At 40.6% G+C, this 19,462-nt stretch overlaps 2 protein-coding genes across 2 annotated transcripts; both read left to right on the top strand.

The window, feature by feature from the left end:
- The first annotated feature begins 52 nt into the window (after window positions 1-52).
- Window positions 53-1,954, top strand: cdpf1 (cysteine rich DPF motif domain containing 1). The gene is made up of 3 exons (XM_046378706.1): window positions 53-236; window positions 428-539; window positions 1,093-1,954. The coding sequence occupies exons 1-3, from the start codon at window positions 121-123 to the stop codon at window positions 1,219-1,221; spliced, it is 357 nt and encodes a 118-aa protein (XP_046234662.1). The 5' UTR covers window positions 53-120; the 3' UTR covers window positions 1,222-1,954.
- Window positions 1,955-2,685: 731 nt separating this feature from the next.
- On the top strand, window positions 2,686-6,428 carry LOC124053492 (cyclin-dependent kinase inhibitor 1B-like). The gene is made up of 3 exons (XM_046378705.1): window positions 2,686-4,188; window positions 4,627-4,785; window positions 5,179-6,428. Exons 1-2 carry the CDS (start codon window positions 3,774-3,776, stop codon window positions 4,770-4,772), a joined length of 561 nt encoding a protein of 186 aa, XP_046234661.1. The 5' UTR covers window positions 2,686-3,773; the 3' UTR covers window positions 4,773-4,785; window positions 5,179-6,428.
- The last annotated feature ends 13,034 nt before the right edge of the window (window positions 6,429-19,462 follow it).

Below are 19,462 nucleotides of genomic sequence, written 5' to 3'. Positions count from 1 at the left end.
TACACATGCTGTTTATCGCTCTGCTCCCCCGGTCCAGTAGGTGGCAGTAAAACTTCAGGAAACAATAAGGCAGCTCTCGATCGGAAAACCAGGAACTGTTTTTCAGCTCCCTTGCCTTGAATGATGGAGCACACTATAAGTGAACCTCCTCAAAAAATATTTACTTGCCTGTTGTGTGATTTAAGTAGCCCTTTTACTTACTTCGGGCAGAAACCACCAAACACCAGAGCCATTGTGTAAGTGAACATTTAGCTAAATGCTCCTTTTAACGCTATGGTGTTGGCTAAGCTAAAGCTAATGTTGTTAGCTGCTGTGCTGACGTCTAAAAGGCGAAATTAATCATGTAGCGCTTTGTAGCAAATTCTGTCTTCAGACACGGCTATCAAGTTACAGTTCAGTGTAAGTGTGCCTTTCTGTCGTTCCTCAGGTTGCTTGAAGAGTGTTTTGTGACCAAGGACCCTTTCAGTCCGGACAAGGAAAAGTTTTTAGTTCTGGGCTCCAACTGCAGCCTGTGCAACATGCGAGTCTGTGTTGGATCGGTAAGATGTCTTGTAATTGAATTGATGTATTTTTTGTTTTGTTTTTTTTTTGTAGTTTAGCAAATGAAATGCCAGCTACACAAAAGTTGTCATGCTCCTCCAGCGACAAATGACTCAAAGCTCGAGAGTGTGTGTTACGTGAAGCACAGAGCGTGAGCTCCTGCACTCTGAATGCAAATGTTACTTTTTTTGAATGCAGTGTTTTGCGACAGAGCAAAAGTAACTTGACCACATGGGGAAATTTGAAAACTATGCTGCTGTGACAGTTTTCCACTTGAACTGGATGAGTTGACCTTGTAGATCGCTGTTGACAAAACAAACATCTGTGATGTTTTCCTTAGGTGGCTTTTATATATATATATATATGTGTGTGTGTGTGTGTGTCTGTGTATATATATATATATATATATATATATATGGCTGTGATGCCCTTGAAAATTGAATAATCTGGTTTCACAAATAGATCTAACAGAATCAGTATGATTGGGAACGTCAGGTGCTTGTGTGAAACTTAAAGCATTTGATGCTGGACTCTTGCTTTCTCTTATGTCAGGACTGCAGTCTTTTCTACACCAAGAGGTTCTGCATGCAGTGTGTGAACAAGCACCTAGACCAGTTCCCCCATCAGATTCAAGCCGAGCTGGCCAAGAAGAAGCAGAGCTCCAAGGCTGCCGTCTCTTGACATCAGACAGGAGGTCCATAACTTGCGTCTGAATGGTCGCATGAAGAGTCCCAAACATGTGAGGGTGCTTTACCATGCATAAGAACATTGCTGGCTAGTTAAGCTGCTGAGTTTCCAGAGAGGTTTATAGAAGCAAGCAACAGGTGTGACTAGTTTTTCTGGACCCCTGCTGTATTGTGCAGGCTCAGAATTGGACCTGCTAATTTGTAGCTATTAAAAATGTGCAAATGTGCATTGAACATGCTTAGTCGCCCTAAAGTTGCTCTAAATGTTTTGTTTAAAAATTTTTTAGAAAGTACTGAATACTGTGCTGCACAGTATTAAGATAATTACAGCCCATTTCTCCAACCTGATTCGAGATGTGGAAGTCGTAGCATTTCTCAAGATCAGTTGGCAGGTTAGGAAGCAGATTCATGTTTCCACCGCCTTTGCAATGTAAAGAAATTACTAAGTCATTCAGTTTTTTATTGTACTTGATGACTTATGCCTGTTGTATAATATCTTAATGTGCCACTTTATGAGAAAACACATCGAGCAACATGTGGTAACAGTAACATTTCTATGTGTAATCCTACTCTCTACTCCCCTACTACTCCTCTCCTACTAGACACATTTGACACCTCTGCACTTTGATTTTTGCATCCCTGGTCAGAGGGTGCATTGTTGACTTCTGTGGAGTCAAACAAATGTTTTTTCTGTATTATCTTAAACTATAAAAAGACTCATTCAGTGACATCCGTCTGTTTTATAACTGTTTATTCTTGTATCATAATTAATGTTGCAACGGTTGCATCATCCCACTGGCTCACTCACATTTAGCCATGTTTTTCTCCGAAAGTAGGATAATGAGCCCTAATATTTCCAACCATGAAGCCAAAAAAGAAGTATGACTTTATTACTTAAAGTATCGGATGTGCGTGTGCCTCCTTTTCTCAATTGCATGTCTAATCGGCGATCAAATCTGAGGGTTCACTCTCCACACCGCTGTGCACAGTTTGCAGCAGCATAAACACATTATGGATTAAGTGTGATCCCGGCGATAACATCGATATAACAGATGGCCTCGCTGTACACATCACGAGATGTTTGACTCTTTTAAAGGGTTAATTGAAACAGCATGGCCATAGAGGCAGGCCCAGTGGTTTTTACTGGCAAACGCTGCGGAGGAATGCGGAGTGACACTCGCTGTGGAGTTGAAGTTGGGACACTGATCACTCCTGTGCACAAAGCGAGCTTACTACTACGGCTGATGCGTTCACTCACTCACCGCTGGGTTTCTGTGCAAATCTGGGATGTACAGCGAATAAATGTGATAACTTGGAAATAAATAAGTCAGTAACTTTTAAGATGCAAACTGAGATCTGAGAGGAAGTGCTGGTGATTTTCAAGGTCCTTTTTTTTCCAGAAAAAAAGCTGCACCACTTTTTTTTTTTTTGTTTCCTTGGTGTTTAAATTCCACGCACACACAAGCAATTACAACCAGCGAAGCACACAAACCACCCCTGTGGCACCAGTGGCAAAGTCTGACAGAGATAGGCACTGAGCCAATGATGACGGAAGTCTTTCTGCTCCAGAGCTGATGTCATTGTGAGCCAGGAGGGACATTTGTGGCTATTTTGTTGTTTTCCTGCCTTAAATCTCATTTTCGTGTCTCGTTGTCCTTCAGTAACCTTGAAGCTGTAAAAGAATGGATTTACACTGATTGAATTAAGTCTGCTTAAAGTGTTTATGTGACACCAAATCAGATCAGGCTTTGATATCAGTCAGCATTCATAGATCACTTGATGATTGATTCCTGTGATATCCTCAGCAGCCGGGAGCGATGCCTCGGACTGGCACCTCCAAGAGGGAGATAAACCTGTCTCCAGTGTTGTTTTCTTATCGGGTTTTATCCATGTCATCCTAAAGTGCATGAACACAGCACACAAATGACAGCTAATGAGATCAAATGATATCTTTGGGTGTTCAGTTAAAAGTCTAACGTGATGCCTGCTGTGGTAAATCAGGTGCTAATGGAGAGATAAAACACGATCAGGCATTCATCTGTAACTGCAGCCTCCCTTCCTTTTGCGTTTTATTATGTATTTAACTCATCAAAGAGATTAATTAGGCCATATTCATGTGTAGAGTTAATCCAATCCAGCTCTGTGTTGCTGTTGTTGCCGCTGTTCGACTTTAAGAGCTCTATGGGCGGTCCTAGTGCGCAGACCAATGAATCGCCTTCTCTGTTTAAATAGTCCTTGATGTCAACTTCTCTTCTTCACTCATAGCTCCCTCTAACGCCATGTTGGCTGTTATGACTTGACTTGTTGTTTTCATCTGTCTTACTACGGACTTGACAGGAGTGGCTGTCTTAAACACCCCTGCGTCTTTGGAGACGCTTTATTCCATTTTTTTTTTTTTTTTTTTTCTTCGTTGCGCGTACGCGTTTTGGATGATACGCGCGGACTATGCGTGCACTGTTCCCTTGACTTTGCATTTGAAAGGAATACTACTTGGAAATAGAAGTTTGAAAGGGTTTGCTTGTTGTTTGCGTATTTTGTTTTTGTCATATGTGCAACAAAATGTCAGATGTTCGCCTTTCTAATGCGAGCCCGACATTGGAGAGGGTGGATGCGCGGCAGCCGGACGCCGTCAGACCTCCGGTCCGCAGAAACCTTTTCGGCTCACCTGACCGAGAGGAGTTACGGAGGTATTTTGAGGCTGCGATGCAGGAAGGTGTGCAGGATTTTAGGGACGACTACAATTTCGATCCCGTCACCGACACACCGCTTACTCCACGCAATTACGAGTGGCAGGAGGACAGCGACGCACCGGAGTTTTTTCGCAGACCGCCTCACAGGAGCCAGCGACCCCAGCGAGGTGAGGACTCGCCTGGCGATAACAACCGGCAGGATGCCGAGGGACGCAAGTCGGGTCGTCAGACAGACACAGTCGGATCGAGAAAAAGACGTCTGGAAGCTTCAGGTGATTTGCTTTGACTTATCAGCGCTGTCACTCATTTGTGTTTTATTTCGCTGCCGCAATGCAGGGGCGCGAAGCAACAGTTGTGTCCCGGGTTCAACCGTACGATCTGATCTGTAGATTACTGTCTCTGCAAACAGGAGAAGACACTGGGGGACGGGAGGTGGTGGGGGTGGCGGTGATGGGGAGGGCGCGACGGATAAAAAAGTCATTTAAAAGTCATTCGATGTCTTGCTATAGGTGAGGGTGGCGGCGTAACGCGCCTGCACGCCTCAAACCCTCGCTTATTACACGGTAGTTTGCACATTTTCATTCTGTTCTCGATAGTGAAATTTCTCAGCAGCTCGCCGAGAATGTCAGGTGCCTTTTTAACGGTGGGACGTGCAGCTGCGCACAGCAACACTCTGACAACTTTTCTGCCTGCTTTTTGTTGTCTACCAGGTCCCTGCTCCGGCGAGCGTCACAGTAAAAGGTCGCATACCGACGAAGACGATGATGAAGACCAACCGGGCGGTGCAGCAAGTCAGGCGGTAAAAGCCGCGGAGGAGAGACCGAGCAGGGCGGAGAACAGCGCGGAGGTCCAGTGAAAAACAGTACCAGGTTAGAAATCATCACCTCACTGTTTGACTGTTATGAAACCACACGAGTTGGTAATAACACACGGGTTTTCAGTGTGTGCAAATCTGACAATCGGCTTCGATACTGGATGCCAGTAGATCTTAAATGCACTTATCACCAGCATCAGGAAGGCATTCAAAAACAGCTGTAAACACACACGTCTGCACGCAGCACCCACACGTCACCGGCCCTTCAAACTTTTCCCTTTTTTTTTTCTTTTTTTTCTTTTTTTTTTTAAATCCTCCACAAGCCTTCATGCTTTCACTATTCACCCTCTACGTACGATGGATATCAAGCATGATGAGCAACTGTTTTTTTTGTTGTTTTTTTTTAATTGCACCATTCAATAGTCTGTTTCCTCTTTGTGTCCCACAGAGCGGGGGAGACCTGTTGCTGGTGGAATACTGTAGCCTTTCTCGTCATCTGACAGATGGGAGAGAAAATATAAAAGCAGCATTTTCCTAAAGAAAGGAGAAGGAGGAGAGGCTGCACAAGCACTGAATATGTACACTATCAAGTTTTGGCACTCATTTCAATTAAAATTGCCTCAGAAGCAGCAGACTATGTAGCAGTGTGCAAAAGGATTTTTGCTCATTTTCTTTCTTTCCTTTTTTTTTTTTTTTTTTTTTTTAAATCTACTACCTATGTTTCAGATGTAGCACATAAACGAAAGCATATTATGCTTTTCATACCTTTGTTAAATGTGTTTGAATAAGTGTGTGAATTTGACTCGGGAAGTTGCAGTGCAATTTCCAGCAGAGAAATATTATTTTGTTAAAGTGGTCATGTTGTATTATTCAGGTAATTGATGTAAGTTAAAAATGCAGATTTCAAACGTCAGGGTTATGTGGAAACAAAATCTCTTTTTTTCCTATGGCTTTATTTGTCCCAGTGCTATGTATCTTGTTTTTGAAGGCCCAGATGGTCACACTGTAAGTTGAGGGTCCATCTAACTGGGAACAGCCATGACAGATAAAGTTTACATGCAAATATTGTCTCCTTATTTCCCAATTTTATTGCATTATTTTTAAACTTTTTTTTTTTTTTTTTTTTGCCAAGTTTGTGCCTTTTGTTGTGGGACTTAGGGGGTGGGAGGGTGGCTAAATTGCTGAGCAATATCCAACCAAATTTTAACAGTATTTGCTAATAATCCTAAGAATTAGCCTTTATTTTTAAATTAGGTGAGTTAATATTTGAATGGCTTTTAGGTCACATATCCTGCCCCTTGTAATAAGAGGTGTAGTCCAGGTTAACATAGAAAAAATATGTTAAAATCACTGGGTTACTTATGCAAATATGTGAATCAAAGATTTGTGGTGTGGAATTCATGTGGAACATGTAATTGCACTATTTTTAATTTCTCTCTTTCTATTTTTTTTTTTGTTTGTTTGTTTGTGAGGGCAGAAAAACAAAGTGACTCCCTCAGTGTAACCCTTTGAAGAGTACCTGTGTGCTTTTTTTTTTTTTTTTTAAACACTGAAAAAAAAACTATACTAACTTATTTATGTTGAGGTTTTTGTTGTGGGTGTATGTATAGCTTCCCAAAGCAACATTTTTGTAAATATATATTTTCATTATTGTTTTTAAGATAAATAAACTGTTGCAAAACTGAGCCTAATAATCGATTTTATATCCTGTGTGTTTTGTTTTGGGTTTTTTTTTTCCCTTCTCGTCAGTCTGCGACTTGATTGATTAAAAAGGTGGTGTAACTCACACGTGTGCTCACTATTTTGATTGCACAGCTCGCAAACACTCAACCCTTAACAAACACTTTGAAGCGATCCACCCTTTTAAACTGAGAGACTGACCATAGTGATTACAAAATCTTCCACAAACACCTTATAGAGATACAAGCACATTATTGGGGAGGACTGATGTGTTCTTCAGCATGAGGAATGACACTGTGCTGATAGGATAGCACTAACTGTACCATAAAGAAATGTAATGTTCTATAATGAGGTTTTGGTCACGTTGACATATGCTCTTTAAACAGAAAAAAAAAAAAAATCAGCTGTGTGCTCATTCCAATAGGAATCTGAATACCAAAGCACTTCTGAAACAGTCCCATAATTTGCCAGTAGGAAGTTTCCTATGAAGTTACTGCTGTGCCAGTAATTCTTGGTACAATAAAATGATGTAATGTGTGTGTCCGGATTAAAATGCAGTATCACAGTGTCCATCTAAAGTGTGGACACGGCACCAGAGAGCAGGCTGTGACTACTGGATCGTCTCAGCCCAGCTCTGCCTCTCAAGTTGAAAACAACAAGGGTAGGTCCTGAGGGGGAAAAAAAGGGTGTGTGTGTGTGTGTGTGTGTGTGTGTGTGTGGAGGAGGGGGGGGGGGGGTAGTTACTGGCATTCCTTGGCTCCAATCACAGCAGAGGGAAGAAAAGCAGACCACTTAGGAGCCAGCCAGTCAAAGAGCTGTGGGAGGGAGCCCCGGGACAGCACAGGCTGTTCTTTTCATAAAACACACACCACCCAATTAGTTTCATTGGCTGCCTCTTTCCTGTTGATACCAGCGTGTAGGAGTCAAACACAGAGTGAGCAAGAAAGAGCAGTTCCTATAATATCTCATACTGGCTGCAACTGTGTCTGCAGTGATTACCAGTGAGCTCATGGCCTTTTAGTAAATATCCACGGAAGACGGTAACACTTTTTGACACATCGTTGTTCTCTTTTCAAACAGTAGGTTTTTCTTATTGCGAACACAAGACATGTCAGATGACAACATTGTGGTAAAATGTATCAGTACTGACCTAATGCTGTCTTGAGAAATGGTGTAAATACCTGTTGCCACAAAGAAAATCCAGTATGTTTTGATTACTTCTTATCACTTCCACTTTGAGTGGGAGCTGTTTATGTGTTAACATGTCCGAACTCTGTCCTCTGTCACAGATATTAGTCAAGTACAAACCATCCATCCATTCACCTTCTATACTGCTTAGGTTGCGGGGGGGGCTGGAGCCTGTCCCAGCAGACTACGGGCGGGAGGCGGGGTTCATCCTGGACTGGACGACAGGCAGTCACACACTAAGACCTAGGGGCAATGTACAGTGTGCATGTTGAGGGATTGTCGGAGGAAGCCGGAGTACCCGGAGAAAACCCACACAGGCACAGGGAGAAAAACTCCACCCAGAATAGCCCAGACCAGGATTCGAACCTGGAACCCTCATGCTGTAAGGCAGTGCTAACCACTGCACCACCGTGCCGCCCATCAGTGGAACCAAATTAATAATTAGTGCAGATAATAATTAGAAAGCACTCGAGTCTTGACATTTGCACTAATCTGGGAAAAGCAGAAGAAATTTTTATTTTGTTTTTCGAGGAAACTTTGCCTGTATAGCTCCCACCCATTTCCACTTAATCATAGTGTGGGCATTTTTTTTTAATTATTAATCCAATTTTCTCTAAATGTGTTACATAATACAGTCTGTATGGATTATGGATGAGCAGAAATTCAGTACTACACTGTTCTTTGTTTAGTTTCATCACATTAACATTGAATGCCACTTGACAGATCACTTGACATCACAGTCTTGATCTGCTTGCGTTTAACGTTATGGCTGAGATTTTCAATGTCCTTAATACGTTAACACAGTACTGACAGACAAATGTTTTTAGCTCACTTACTTTTATTGTTATTTTTAATACACAGCTGGACTAAATTATTGAGTTAAAATGTCTTTTGTCTACTAAAGCCTTTTCTGCAACAAAACAAGTGCATATATGCAAATTTTTTTTTCTTTTTTTTGAACCGGAGTCAAGCCACTAAAACTAGGCCATTAACTCCTTTCCCACTGCAAGTAAACAGGTTTGCCTTTGTGCTTTTTCCTGGTGTGTCCTGTATGAAGTCACAAACTGACAGTGAAAATAAACACGTAAACTAGTCCCTTTCAAATTCCTGTAATTACTGTAGTGAGCAGCACAAATTTATATGAAAAGTATAATATCAATAAATTTAAGGTTATCTTATGTACAGCTTTACAATAAAACACCAAGTGCAACTTGGAATCAGAGTGTGCTTAGCTACATCCAAATGTTTGCTGATGATGTTGTACTATATACACATGGTAGAACTCACAAATGTCAGTCAATAGAGCAAATTTCAGATAAATAAGAAGCTACATGATTTATTGTTTATCACACCAGACCAGGGTAAGCACACTGCAAATGTCTCATGTGTAACATTTCACAGACATAACACATAAATCACATACGTATCTCCAGTTCCAGTGATTGTGTTTCCATCTGTTTTTTTTTTTTTATTTTTATTAACAGACTAAAACAATCCTATATTTACAGTGCTGGCCCTGTAATCCAAATAAACAAACAGATAAATAGAAAGCTTCCACATACTTTTTGTCCATTTCTGTTATACCAGTCAGGGATCATACATAGAATATTCCATGTACGTTAAATTGACAAATTACCACCCTCTCTTGTCCAGTTAAATGGAGCCTTTCACTTATGTGTAACTGACACATGACATTAGCTGATGTTTGTTCAAACTGACAGCGAGTTCTGCTCAGTGAAATGTCAATTTCCTCTTCTTTGTCTCTGGTTTCCAGCTACAGTATAATCAAAAATAATACATGTAGAAGAAGCAGACAAAATTGAAACTGCTGAGTACTCAGAATGATCCCCACCACAGTAAGATTAAAGTTAGTGAAATTGACTTTCTAACGTGAGCATGCAATCCAGCCTCTCAGATTGGGATCTGGCTGAGTGAGCCTAATTGGACTCACATCTTTCAGGTGGTGACAATTACATTGTCCTGCTTGGTGTCCATGTAATGGACCCAACTGAAGAGAATGGCAGAATCAGAGCTCATTAGATATTTTGGAGGTTGACAGAGTGTTGAGAAGATGGAAGAAGAAATGTCTCTCGCTATGTGTGAAATATCTGTATTAATGCTTCAGAGTTTAATATATCTGTGCTTTTTATACAGTTTACACAACCTCTACACAACCTTTGTTCACCCACACAAGTGTTTTCACCTGATAAAACCTGTTCTCACTGTATGGCCATGTACAGACATGATTGGCATTTTTCTGAATAGTTTTTGCACCTGCTGGGGGGTTAAGTTACACTTTTATCATTATTAAGCTTGGTTTCATCACACAACTTCCAGCTTCAACCTGAGCAGAGGTCTAATTATCTAAAACTAACATCACCTGTGTGGACATGCAGAGTCTTTAAAAAGTGGCAGCATTCACTTTGCTCAGTGCTGCCAGTTCACAGAAAGCCTGCTGTTGCACTCACTCTGGGGATTTTTTTTTTCAAGAATACATGAATGTGAAGCTAAAACAGTGATGTTCAGCTGGTACATAAGGGTTTCACCAACAGAATTAGAAAGCAGTTCCTGACTTGAGAGTGGGAGAAATGTTTTAGGGGGTGCAAAAACAGCAGAGGTTTTGCAAATCTGGGGAGAGCAAGCGGTAAACCTTTGACCTCAAGGTGGTAAATGAAGAGCGGCAGTAGCTCTTTTAGTATGCCACGATGCAGATATGACATCACCACTTTAAAGAATTTTAGAGATGTGTGCCAAGCATGACCTCAAAACCACGTCCAATATAGGGCATGGGTGTTTATGTGTGTGTGTTAACCCCGTATGTTTACACACACAAAGCAGCTTCCTCACGCTGACTTTCACTGTTCTCCCCTACGTTTCACAAAATATGGAGAGTTTAATCAGTCCCTGCACACACAGGTTCTCTGTGAGCTGTGCGAGTTTGCTTCCAAGTCAGGAAAACGCTTCCATACTTCCAGTGTTAAATTCGTAAGCCCCTAATTGTTGCTGCAGATAACGAGAGGAGTAATGGGTCATAAAAGTCTGACATCTTGGACCTGACACTATGAATAGATATTCAGCAGAGGGCCTACAAAGTATGAGCTCATAACTTGGCAAACTCTGCTGTTGAGGGGGAGCACTTTTTATAAACTTTTTTAAAAACTTTTTTTAACTTTTTTTTAACCTTTTTTTTTTTTTTTTTTTTTTTTTTTACAAATGTCTTGTTTTGGAAATACAACTTCCCCATCTGTTTTGTGTTGTTATTAATTTGTCAGATTTTTTTTTTTTTACTTCTTTTAATTTATTTATTTATTTATTTTTCTTTACAAGGGCAGGGCTGCTTTATTTTTCCGCTTCACTCTGTCTCATGGTCATGTGCTCTTGGCAATGGGTGAGAGTTGGAGAGATGAAGTGAGGATACTTAGGAGGGAAAAAAGAAAAGAAGGAAGCAAGAAAGGAAAAAGAAGGAAAGAGACGGAGAAGGACTGAGTCAAAGGGAGGAAAGAGAAGACAGGCTTTCTGGCTGTGTCTTGCGTCAGCTCAGCCAAATCACGTCCAGTGCAGGATGTAAACAAGCTAATCCGCCAATGTGAAGTTTTTACACATTTTGCTTCGTTCTGGACTGTGTGACTCATGCAGCCTGACTGTGTGGCCTCAGATGCTGCCTGGCCTGCTGCTATAGTACTGGAGTGTTTAGTTTGCCTTGCAGCAGGGGTCACCAAGACAGCACAGGCCTGCTATGTTTTCTACTAATGCACACAAATGCCCTTTGATAAAATAGACAGATCGGAACAACTGCTGCCCTTTCCAAAATAAAACCACTGTGAGTTTTCTGTGGTGTTCAGTTTAATAGGACTAAACTTATTTGCCGTCCTGAACTTTTGTTTTTGTTCTGGTTGATTTGGCGACACCTGTGGTCAGTGGTGGTAACAGCAATAACAAGTGCAGTTTAATTCGACAACAAGCACTCCGAGCAGCTGCTTTGTCAGGAGTACAAGAGATGAGTAACTGGTGTATCTGTTTACAGTGCAGCCAAACAAACTCATGTTCTTTTAATAAAGCAGGCGGTCAAAAATAATTGCGACCAAAATCAGATTTCATGGTATGCACAGTGCAAGTACTTTCCCACACAACAGCAGAAGAAAGTGAAAGGAGTTGATTATGTTTATATTTTAAACTAATTCACTGACAAAAAGAAAAAAAGTTGTTCTTTAGACGACAGCGGTCAGCGCTGACCTATGTGACCAAAAGCCACCCCCACTGGTTGAAAGTTTAAAATGAGAAGCAGGAGAAGTAACTTGCTCTGATGCAGTGTAGAGCAAGTAAACAGTAAACAGTGAGGTGGATATCAGTGAGATATAATTGCGCTGCATGCAAACATCTTTTCCTGTGATTCCCTCATGCGTAAAAGGCAATGTGAATCTAATGTGGGGATGGCAGACCCCACCACCACTCAGTAAAAACTACTATTTATTTGCTGATTCCAGCTTCTTGCTTTCTGTCTCACATGTGATAGTAAATGGAATATATTTGGGTTTTGGACTGTTCAGGACAAACAAGGATATTGTTAACATATGTTGACATTTGAGGATGTCATCCTGGGCCTTCTGAATTTGTGATGGCTGTTTACACTAATAGAGAAAATAGTCGTCAGATTAATCTGTGATAACAATGTAGCCCTACCCTGAATGGCTATTACTGAAGAAATGCTGACCATAAATTGTGAAAAATAAAACTGCAACTTTATATGCAGTATTTTATAGATAGAAGATACATGTCAGGTGATTTTATAGAGTGTTGTTAATGTTTTGTAGAATCGATGTTATGGAAGCTAAATGTTTTGTCCTCAAGGCCAGCTGAGCGTTCTCTTTGGTTTTAAGACCTAGACATACGAACAAACCATTGTAGGCTCTCTTTCATCCCTTTGTGGATCACATGTCTTTGATTTCTTTCATCTGGCCCTGAGGGTTTGATGACGTGTGTGTGTGTGTGAGGAGGGATGGTTGAAATCAGGCAACAATCAACTGCTGAGGTGACTCGTGCTCTCGCTAATGACTCGGGGCCATGTCTTTTCCTCATATACATCAAAGTTCAAGCAGCTGGGAGATGGCACGCGAGCCTCAGACAGCCCCCAACCAAGTTTATGTGTGTGTTTGAATATGTGTGTCTGTGCCGAGTTAAAATGACTTGTCCTCACCTATACCTTTGCAAAACACATCCTGCAATGCACCATGAGTGAATTTTCCTCTTACTTACTTACTACCTTGTTTATATAATTATACATTCTGCATGCTGATGTGCATGCAAACTTTTAATGCACCTTTATTGTGTTGTTGTGGTGATGCATTTGCCAAGAAACGTGTTTACTATGATAGCATGCAGTGTATCTGTTGGTGTGTCACCTCAACTAGTGTGTTTGCAGCTTGAAATAAAATAAACATCTTTGAAATGAAAACTGGCCACGGATGATCTCTGAGCACTTGACCTCTAAGCTGGGCTTTTGAGTGGTGAGTAATGTTTGACCTGAGGACAGACGTGTGGCTACAGGAAGTATCAGCACTCACAGGTCAGAGTGAGGGCAAAACAAACTCTTCTGATGTGTGTGTGTGTGTGTGATTGTTGCTGTGATTGGTTGAGTTTGGGTCACGACCCTGTGAGGGGGTAGATGTTAAAAGATAAATCCTGCGTGAGGGATACAGGGAGATTTTTTTTTTTTTTTTTTCTAAAAGACCATACCATACCAGTCACAAATCATGTGACTGGTATGGTATGCTTTTTGTGTATGTATCTGGGCATGTATGTTTCACATTACTTCCAACAATTTTTTGAAGAAAGCCATAAGTGGTGCAACTTAAAACTCACTTGAGAAAGGAAATCCAAAATCTACACAAATTTTTTAATTCCATTTTCTAGCCAAGATTATCTTATTGTAGCTTATTAATGCAGTTGGAAACATGTTGGCATGGCCTCAGAGACTGTTGTACCCACATACAGAGACCTGTCTCCACCACAACTTCCTGGATCAAGCTGCTGGACTCAAAGGGTGTAACCTTTTTTAGATCAAAAAGAGTGCAGGACTCCGGCAGGTTGAGGGGATTCAAAATGTAATTAAGGGAAATGGTGGAGGGAATGGTTTCTTGGGTATTTGGTCATCAATTTTAACTTAATGATGGCATTATAGGAGAAGGTTAAGAGATTATCAAAGTTACAACAGCTCATCCCAAGGGGAGCATGAATGTCTACACCAGGTATTTCAGCACAGATCACAATAGTGGACATTGCCATCCATCAGATTCTCCAGTCCAGAATTTTATTGCATTGCAAACACACCAGCAAAAAAGTTACTCAGACAGCTGCCTGCTTGCAAGTGTATTGCCTCTCAGGAATATAACCTTTACCCAACAGTCAAGGCTCCAAATGTTCACTGTGTTTGATTACTTATCAGTGGAGCCTGAAGTCTGCAAACTGGCTGTCATAGTTTGCTGAAATGGATGAATTGGCTGCCATAAAGGTAGGGAATTACTTTACTGTACTATGGTAATGCTATAGTATGGATTGTCAATGACCATAGGGCATTTCAGCCCTGAGTTAAGCCTCCCATAAAAAACTTCCTTTCCACTGCATTCACATTCAAACTCCTTTGCTAGGCTTAGCAGACCGTAACCGCAACCACGGCCTTGCGTGTAACCCTTACCCCGTGTTACCCTTACCCCATTTTCCTGGAGCATACTTCTGTTAATGAGATGAAACCTGCAGATAGGACAGGTTTTTGTAATTAGGCTGCTCCGCTGGGCCGAATATATTGCACAGTGTATGACATTTAGCATGTGACTTCTCCCGAGGTGGTAAAAGATATTGGAGTGACTGTGCTGAATGTCAAGACTCGTGACAGTACAAGTGTGAATGAGCCAAAAAAAAAAAAAAGAGATGGTGTGTGAGATGTGGCTGCCAGACGCATGATTTAGGAGATGTACACTGGATTTCTTTTCTTTCACCTCTCTTTCCTGCACACAAGCACAAATAAATTACATTGGAACGCTTTTTAGGTTAATCTCCCGCTTTCTGTTTATCTTTCAATATACACAAACACACTGAGGTTTTCACACAAGGGCAGGAGGCTACAGTTTCAGGGTGGGAGATGCCCTCAATCTGAACTACTGGCAGGTCTTCTCCTTACATCAGAGAATTGACCCCTTCCATGGAAGACCAACTTGCCCTGACTTGTGTGTGTGTTTATTGTGGTCAAAAAATGCATGACCCTTGCTGACCAAGAAATCTACTGAAATCCTAGTGGGAGATGGCCATGAATTCTTAGCAACTGCTGAAACTGGAAAAAAAACTGCCTGTTTCTCTCTTTGTTTTAACACTCTTACTTTCTTTGAGACATTTAAGACACAAAAATACTGCCAAATATTTTTTTTATCTTGGGGGGGAAAAGTCTACAACCATGCTATCTCTGGGAGGCTGAACAACAGTGCTTTGAGCTAAATGCTACTGTGAGTGTGCTAATAAGCTCACAATGACTATTCTAACATGCTGATGTTTAGTACGTTTAATGTATGCCATATTCACCATCTTTAATTAGCATATTAGCATGCTAACATTGCAAAGTTTAACTCAAGCTGTTGGGAATATTATTATTTGGCAAACATTTGACTGTAAACCAAAATATTGCAAAACTTTTGGAAAACATTTTCATCTGATGATGGTGATGGATGGAGGGAGAAAATGCAGGTATAGATTTTGTTGCAAATCAGTTTCAATAGTTATCAAGGCATTTTTATTCCCATCCACCAATGTAAATCTCACGGTAGCAAGAAGAAACTCCAATATGTGAGTTCATGGTTTCCAAGACAATGTGAAGATGGAGATCTGGAAAATTTTGTGCTAGTCCAGCCCCTAGTTGTAATATTGTACCTGAGGTCAGGGGATCATTAAAGACCATTAAGCAACAGCATCAGTTCCACATTCAGCCCTTTTATACAGAATGGTGAGGCGGAATAATGGCACAATATTGCAGATTGTATATAAAAAGGGCTAGAGGTCACATAATTAGAGCAGAAGGACAATTTTGTAGATTGTCTTGCATGCTTGAAGCTGGTTGATGGAAAAAGTATATATATATTTTTTTTTTGGTGTACTGTGAGTTCAAAAAGTAAGCCACTGATCCATAGTTTCTAGGAAAAGACAGAAAAACCCACAGGTTCAGCATTGTGTTATATCTTCATTATAACTGCACTGCAAACATTTCAGTCTGTTGCATCACCTTTATCATTTATCCACAGGAGTAGATAAAATACACTGCAAACTTTAACAGAAAGGTGGATTTACCTTTAAAAATCAATATATTAATGATAAACAACCACTTATTTGCTTTTTTTGTCACTCCTTCTAAACAATAAAATCGAGCACAAATACCCTCCAGCATTCAGTTTGTGCATGTGTAACTACTTCTCAAAACACAACCCACACTTAGGCCTGGGAGCTGCCCAGTGCAACCACAACCACAGCTGGGTGTCCAGTTCAGCGAGAGGCAAGCGCATCGCGTTCACCTCCACTGCCCACTTTTATCCTGACGGTCTCAGTTTACCCGGAGAGATGATTTACAGATGTTGAAACTCCACATCCACATGTTGATTTGTATAAGCATTCTGCTGTGAGAGAAGATGAGCAGAATGGTTTGCTAAAGTGAAAATAAAGACACAATTCTCTCAATGCATTATTAACCACAGCAGATAATGTAATGTGTTTTTGCTTTTATATGATGAGAGAGCAGGTTTGGCTGAAGGATGCTTTGACTGTTTAGAGCACAACGTTGGGAATATATAGGTTGAGCTTATTGAACCTTGCTGTGAACCACTGGCACGAGATGCATTGCTGCATGGGGCACAGACACATGAGAGAATCCTTTTTTTGTGAAGGTTTGTTTCCTGGCGATGTGAGAAAAAAACAGAGAAAAAGAAGACAGACGTCTGGGGCCTCTGTTTTTTACTGAATTGATGTGGTATCAGGGTCTCTGATGGCCCACACACTTACCAGACCCATGCACTTTCACGCCAGCATGCACGCACGCACACACACGCATACACACACACACATACGCACAACCTAAAGCTCTCACTTCCCACACACTTTCACTTCTGATTCTGCTCTTTTATCTGGTTTGTAGTTAGAGACATTTTGTACCAGGCAACACATGCAAAGGGGACATGCAACTTCTGACATCGATCAGATCAAAGGAGGGTAAAACCTGCACCCACGCTTTGCAGTGGTGATTCTCCTGTGTGTGTGTGTGTTTGTGTGTGTGTGCGTGTGTGTGTGTGTGTGTGTGTGTGTGAGAGAGAGAGAGAAGGAAACGGTGAGAAACAGAAAACAACATATCTGTCTCCTGCTAAACCACAAGCAAATGTCACATCCAGTACATCACTGTTGACAGGAAAACCACTGAACCAAGTTTTTTTTCTTTTTATCACAAGTAAACAAATATAATATAACTTTTTAAAACAGTTACCTAGAAACTTGATAAAGGTTTATACACCAATGAACAGCACACACTTTGAATTTGGCTGATTCCTTGAAGAAAAACAAAAAACAGATTTTTTTAACAGATGTTGTATGATATTATATCACAAATCAGACGGAGCAAATCAGCATGGTCAGCACCAGCCAGCTATCTCCACTCTGGACATTAACCATCTGTCCACACAATCCACAGTGAAATCAGCAAGACACACCTGCGTGCATTTGGGCCAGACCAGAAAGCATGGCCTCCTTTTTTATGATTGATGATGATGATGCGTTTAGTCTGTGATAAGCGGTAATGTCGCTGTATTGGTTGATTATTAACTGTGATTAAGCTCTAGGTTCACACACAAGCAAGTGTGTTTACTTCAAGTGCACTAGAACAAAGGGCAACCCACAGCCTACATTAGACTTTATGTTGTAAGAAATGTCAGAATCACTTCTGGTTTGTATACAGTTGGATGATTCATTGGATTTCAGGCTGTTTTGCATGAACCTCTGCATATGATCTTAACTTCTTTTATGTCCCTGTACTATTTGTACATTCTGCACCACAGTATCTGTGCAAAGAGACTTATGCTGCCATTCCTAACACCTCTGATCTTCTTTCTTGATCTTTTTTCTTTCTACTTTCAGTTGCCAAGCTTTAAATGCTGTCCTCCTGCAGGTGCAAGCTTGTGTACTTATCAGAAACGATAACAATTTTTATTAAACTAAATTAAATTATTTCACATTCACAGTATGTGAAAATGTGTGCTGCTTCAATAACCTTTGCAGTTCTATTTAAGGTCTTTGGTCAATTTTCCAAACTTTCCAAAAATATACTCTTGTGATATTATGAACTGCTACTGTGAATTAGGAAGAGCTATGTCCTGAATAAATACTTAGATTAAAGTTCTTCAGCCAGGTAGGTTGGCTTTGATCATTTGGTGTACAACTGTACAGTACTGTACATCAGTAAAAAAATATGCATAAGAAATAAAATATACATATGTATTTTTGTAATCAAAACCCTCAGCTGTGTTTATACTTCTCATACTATCATAGCTGAATCAAGATAAAAGCATCACTCTCTAGCTGACATATCAGTTTTACATTGCAACACCTTGTGCTCATGTTCATGGAAATGAAAAAGCAAATGCAAATGCATGATATGTTTTTAATTGTTTTTGGATAATAATGGAGATCTGTGAGATAAAACTTATAACAGTGTATCATCTGCAAACATGATCAGAGCTACAAACATCCAAAGTTACAAAGTCACTTCAGTCTAAATTCTGCATTTCAGGAATTTTGTTGTTTTGTGCAATGATGTGTGGCGAGTTGTTGGCTAGAGAATCCTGTGAGATACATGGTGTTAGCTCATTATAGTTAGTAGACTATTACCTTAAGCAGATGGCAGAACAGTTTTGTTTACTTTACATGCTAGAGATCTGTATTTGTTCTATTGTCTGCTCTTCTGACTGGTTCGAGGAGGGTGGGGCTTAGGTGACAAAAAATGAAGTCATATACTACTGTGCACCAATCAGAACCTAGCAACATTTCAATATTTTTGATTATGTCGCTAGGTGACAAACCACACTCAGTCCTGATGAAGCCGAGTCTGAACTTGAGCTCTTTTACCGAATAATAAGTAAAGATGATTTTCTACTATGGGACATCATGTGTCTAATGTTGTTTTTGGAGCTGGCACAACAGACTGTAAGTAGGCGTCAGACCTGTCAAATTTAGACTACAGAATCACCTATAATAAGTGTTAAATCTCTTTATTGTCACTGACCTCCATTATTATTGCTATTGGAGAGTGTAGTAAGAAATTGTTTTGTCTACAAGCCACAGCGGTTGATGAATCTTAAAGTTGTGCTGTCTCTTCCACTATTTTAACAGCAAACCACTTAGGATAGAATATGACCAGTGGGTGATGTATTTATCTATCTGAAATAGAGACTGGTAGACAAACTTTGAGGCCACAGCAAGAATTTAACCAGAGAATGACTGGTGGCTGTTGTTAATTTCCCAACCTGCCTGTCACTCAGGCAATTTTTGCAACTGAGTGAATTCTGAACTTCCTCTATGGCTCCAAAGAGGCCTATAAAGTACCCATAATTGTTATGTAGATGAGCAATGAGGTTATGTCCTCGGCTGTATAAATATATCTTTATATGAGAGCATGGTAATGAGCAGTCATTATGATACAGGCTGTCTTAGATTGCAAAGTGAGTCACATCCTAAGGGCTACACGCACACAAACACACACTTTCACAGTTTTGGCAGTTTTCTCTCTGGCCCACAAATAGATGGAAGAAAGGAAAAGGAAAGAAGAAGGAGCTAACAAAGAGGAGATA

This window comes from Scatophagus argus, chromosome 22, assembly GCF_020382885.2.
Source record: "Scatophagus argus isolate fScaArg1 chromosome 22, fScaArg1.pri, whole genome shotgun sequence".
Classification (NCBI taxonomy): domain Eukaryota; kingdom Metazoa; phylum Chordata; class Actinopteri; family Scatophagidae; genus Scatophagus; species Scatophagus argus.
Note: the sequence above shows the minus strand (reverse complement) of the source record. Positions and strands in the feature narration are given on the sequence as shown.

Excerpts from the sequence above, each read along its gene's own strand:
- cdpf1 (XM_046378706.1), top strand. The coding sequence starts at position 121 with ATGATGGAGCACACTATAAGTGAACCTCCTCAAAAAATATTTACTTGC. Across the intron at positions 237-427 it reads CCAAACACCAGAGCCATTGT|GTTGCTTGAAGAGTGTTTTG; the intron begins GTAAGTGAACAT and ends GTCGTTCCTCAG. Across the intron at positions 540-1,092 it reads TGCGAGTCTGTGTTGGATCG|GACTGCAGTCTTTTCTACAC; the intron begins GTAAGATGTCTT and ends CTCTTATGTCAG.
- LOC124053492 (XM_046378705.1), top strand. The coding sequence starts at position 3,774 with ATGTGCAACAAAATGTCAGATGTTCGCCTTTCTAATGCGAGCCCGACA. Across the intron at positions 4,189-4,626 it reads AAGACGTCTGGAAGCTTCAG|GTCCCTGCTCCGGCGAGCGT; the intron begins GTGATTTGCTTT and ends GTTGTCTACCAG.